The sequence below is a fragment of the Capsicum annuum genome, unplaced genomic scaffold (assembly GCF_002878395.1).
Source record: "Capsicum annuum cultivar UCD-10X-F1 unplaced genomic scaffold, UCD10Xv1.1 ctg74492, whole genome shotgun sequence".
Taxonomy (NCBI): Eukaryota; Viridiplantae; Streptophyta; class Magnoliopsida; order Solanales; family Solanaceae; genus Capsicum; species Capsicum annuum.
The window spans coordinates 1-2,831 of NW_025884606.1; the positions used below are offsets into that span (position 1 = coordinate 1).

The 2,831-nt window shown below is 34.4% G+C and overlaps 1 protein-coding gene across 2 annotated transcripts; it reads left to right on the forward strand.

Annotated features, from left to right (window-relative positions):
* Positions 1–210: 210 nt before the first annotated feature.
* LOC124894474 (outer envelope pore protein 24B, chloroplastic-like) lies at positions 211–2,215 on the forward strand. Of its 2 annotated transcripts, none has more exons than XM_047405139.1 (2): positions 211–505; positions 823–1,099. In XM_047405139.1, the coding sequence occupies exons 1-2, from the start codon at positions 296–298 to the stop codon at positions 880–882; spliced, it is 270 nt and encodes an 89-aa protein (XP_047261095.1). In that variant the 5' UTR covers positions 211–295; the 3' UTR covers positions 883–1,099. The 2 variants fall into 2 exon arrangements, with proteins under 2 accessions (XP_047261095.1, XP_047261096.1); XM_047405140.1 differs by lacking the exon at positions 823–1,099 and adding an exon at positions 2,099–2,215 and having other exon boundaries at positions 213–505.
* The last annotated feature ends 616 nt before the right edge of the window (positions 2,216–2,831 follow it).

Below are 2,831 nucleotides of genomic sequence, written 5' to 3' on the forward strand. Positions count from 1 at the left end.
ATATATATATTTTTTTTAAATTAGGAGTTGAAGTTAATGTATTATTTGATCATAAATTTAAATTAAATAATTTTTAAATTTTTTTGAGAGAAATATGAATAAAAAAATGTTTTTTTTTAGAATATTTTTCACTGAAAAAAATACATAATTGTTATGACAAAACACTACTATTTTTATTTTTCGAAAAAAAAAAAATATATATTTTCTTATGCCAAACGCCTACTATATATGTTATCCCGCTACTAAAGAATCAAAATATTTTACTTGAATTCAATCGGCAAAATAAAGATTAAAAATGATGAAGGCATCGGTTAAAGCTCGATATGAAACAGAGAAAGCCGCCTCCGCTACCGGCGGCGCCACCATAGCTTTCAACGCCGGCGACTTTAAGCTCCGTGCTTCTATGACTGATGCTACTATAGTCAATGGTCCCAGCTTAAATGGCTTAGCTCTAGGTGTTGAAAAACCTGGTTCCTTCATCTTCGATTACAATGTCCCCCAAAAGGTAAAGTGAATTCAATACTTCATTTGTTTTCTTACTGTTTTCCTAGCAGTAAAATTGATGTGACAGTTGTGAATACCGATAAAGAGCTGAATCTCAGTGGACAGTAGAGGCAGTAAAATTACTTGCCACTTACAATATTGATGTAGAACATGTTTAGCTTGGTTGGTTGACTACAACTTTTTCAATTGGGTAAAAAGAAAATAAATTAAAATAAATGATGAAAAGATCACTAAAAGCTCGATATGAAACTGATAAAGCTGCCGCATCTGGAGGCGCAATCGTAGCTTTCAACGCCATTGACTTTAAGCTCCATGCAGTGGCAGACTCAGGATTTAGAGGGGGTCGTGGGTGCTCGGAAGGTTGAACACACGTATTGACGTCCAAAGCTTTAAGGTCCCAGCCATTTTCTTGGCTTATAGGGTGCTTTTCTAAATTTTATACCAGATTTTATACATTTCTTTATATAATTATTCCTAGTATGCGTCGAATTTAACCGGTGCCGAAGCACCAAAAGTTTGGCTATAGGTTTGCCCCTGTCTCTGTGCTGCTATGACTGATGTACAATAGTCAAAGGTCCCCGCTTAAACGGCTTAGCTCTTGTCGTAGAAAAACCTGGTTCCTTCATCTTCGGTTACAATGTCCCCAAAAATGTGCGTTAGTTTCTAATTTTCTTTATAATTAATTTTCTTTTTGGTGCTGAATCTCAGTAGATCGTAGCAGTAAATTCATGAATGCCGACAAAGAGTTGAATCTCAAGGGATCGTGACAGCATTATTACTTGCACTTGCAATATTGATATGTGTAACATTAAAAAGTGCTTTTAATCACTTATTTTTAAGATGAAATTAAAAAAAATAGTCTAAACTTAAGAGTTCTTAACTTATTACTTTTGACTTATAAGTCATAAGCTATAAGCTCGGTATGAAACTGACAAAGCGGTGCAACGGTAGCTTTCGAATCCGGTGACTTAAACTCCGGGCTTCTATGATTGGTGGTACTGTAGTAAGTGGTCTCATCTTAAATGGCTTAGCTTTCGCTGTTGAAAAATCTGGTTCCTTCATCTTCGATTACAATGTTCCTAAAAAGGTGCCCTGAATTTCTGTTTTTCTTCTCTTCATTTTTCTTTTTCTTTTTGGGTGCTAAATCTCAATAGAGCGTAGTTGTATAATCGCTATGACGGTTACAACTATCCATATTTTGTGTTTCGAAATGTTTTTTTTTATACATGAATCAGAGCGACAAATAGCTAAATCTTAATAGACTGTGTCACTAAAATTAATTGTTGCTTACAATATTGACATAGAGCTGGTTTTGATGGGCTTATAGCTTTTGTCATGAGTTAGGAATTCTAACTTATGAATTTTTGCTTAATTTTATCATTTTGACTTAAAAACAAGTGCTTAAAAGTAACTTTTTTTTACTTCACCCAAATACTCAAAAAATGTGGAAAAGCTATTTTGGCTTAAAACACTTAAAATAAACCAATCCAAACCTGTTTAAGTGCTTATTTGAAGTGTTGAATATAACTTTTGGTTTATAAGTCATAAGTTATAAACCCATTCAAACAAGCTCATATTTGTTTTTTTTTTTTAGGTAACCGAGGGGACACCTTCCATCTCCCACTAACAATAGGTACATGTAACTCTGTTAATTAAGGTTAGGAGAAATGTGAAGCAATCACTTAGTGTTTTCTTGTCTTTGTTGGGATTTGAACTTGTGAACTCGATGATTCTCAACTCATTTCATTGACCACTTTGCGAGATCCATAGGTGCATATTTGCTTAACCACAATTTGGTTAAATTTGTGATTTTAAGGTCACATTGCGTGGTTTAACGCTACACTCGGTATGATTTAACTATTTTGAGAAAATACATCAAATCCCCCCTCAACTTGTAGCCAAAACTTACTTTAGACCCTAAACTAATCGGGTAATTATTTACCCCCTTAACAACTTTAAAGTGAATTAATTTCAACCTCAAAGTCAAAATCCACTCTCACAACGGAGAGTGCACTACACACGCGCCATGTCATGCCAAATCAGTGCCATGTCATTGCCACGTAAGATATTATAATTTTTTTTAAAAAAAGTAATCCCACACACATACTTTTTATATATATATATATATATTATTGAAATATATTTATATTTTTTTTTAAAAAATATATTAATATAAAAAAAAAAAAAATAGCCCCCCCCCCCCCCCCTTCTTCATCAGCCCCTCCTCTCTTCTTCTTCTTCTTCATCAGCCCCCCGCACCCTCCCTTTCTCTTCCTTTCTTGGATATACGATTTCACCCCACCCTACCCCCAAAATCCAGCTTCTCC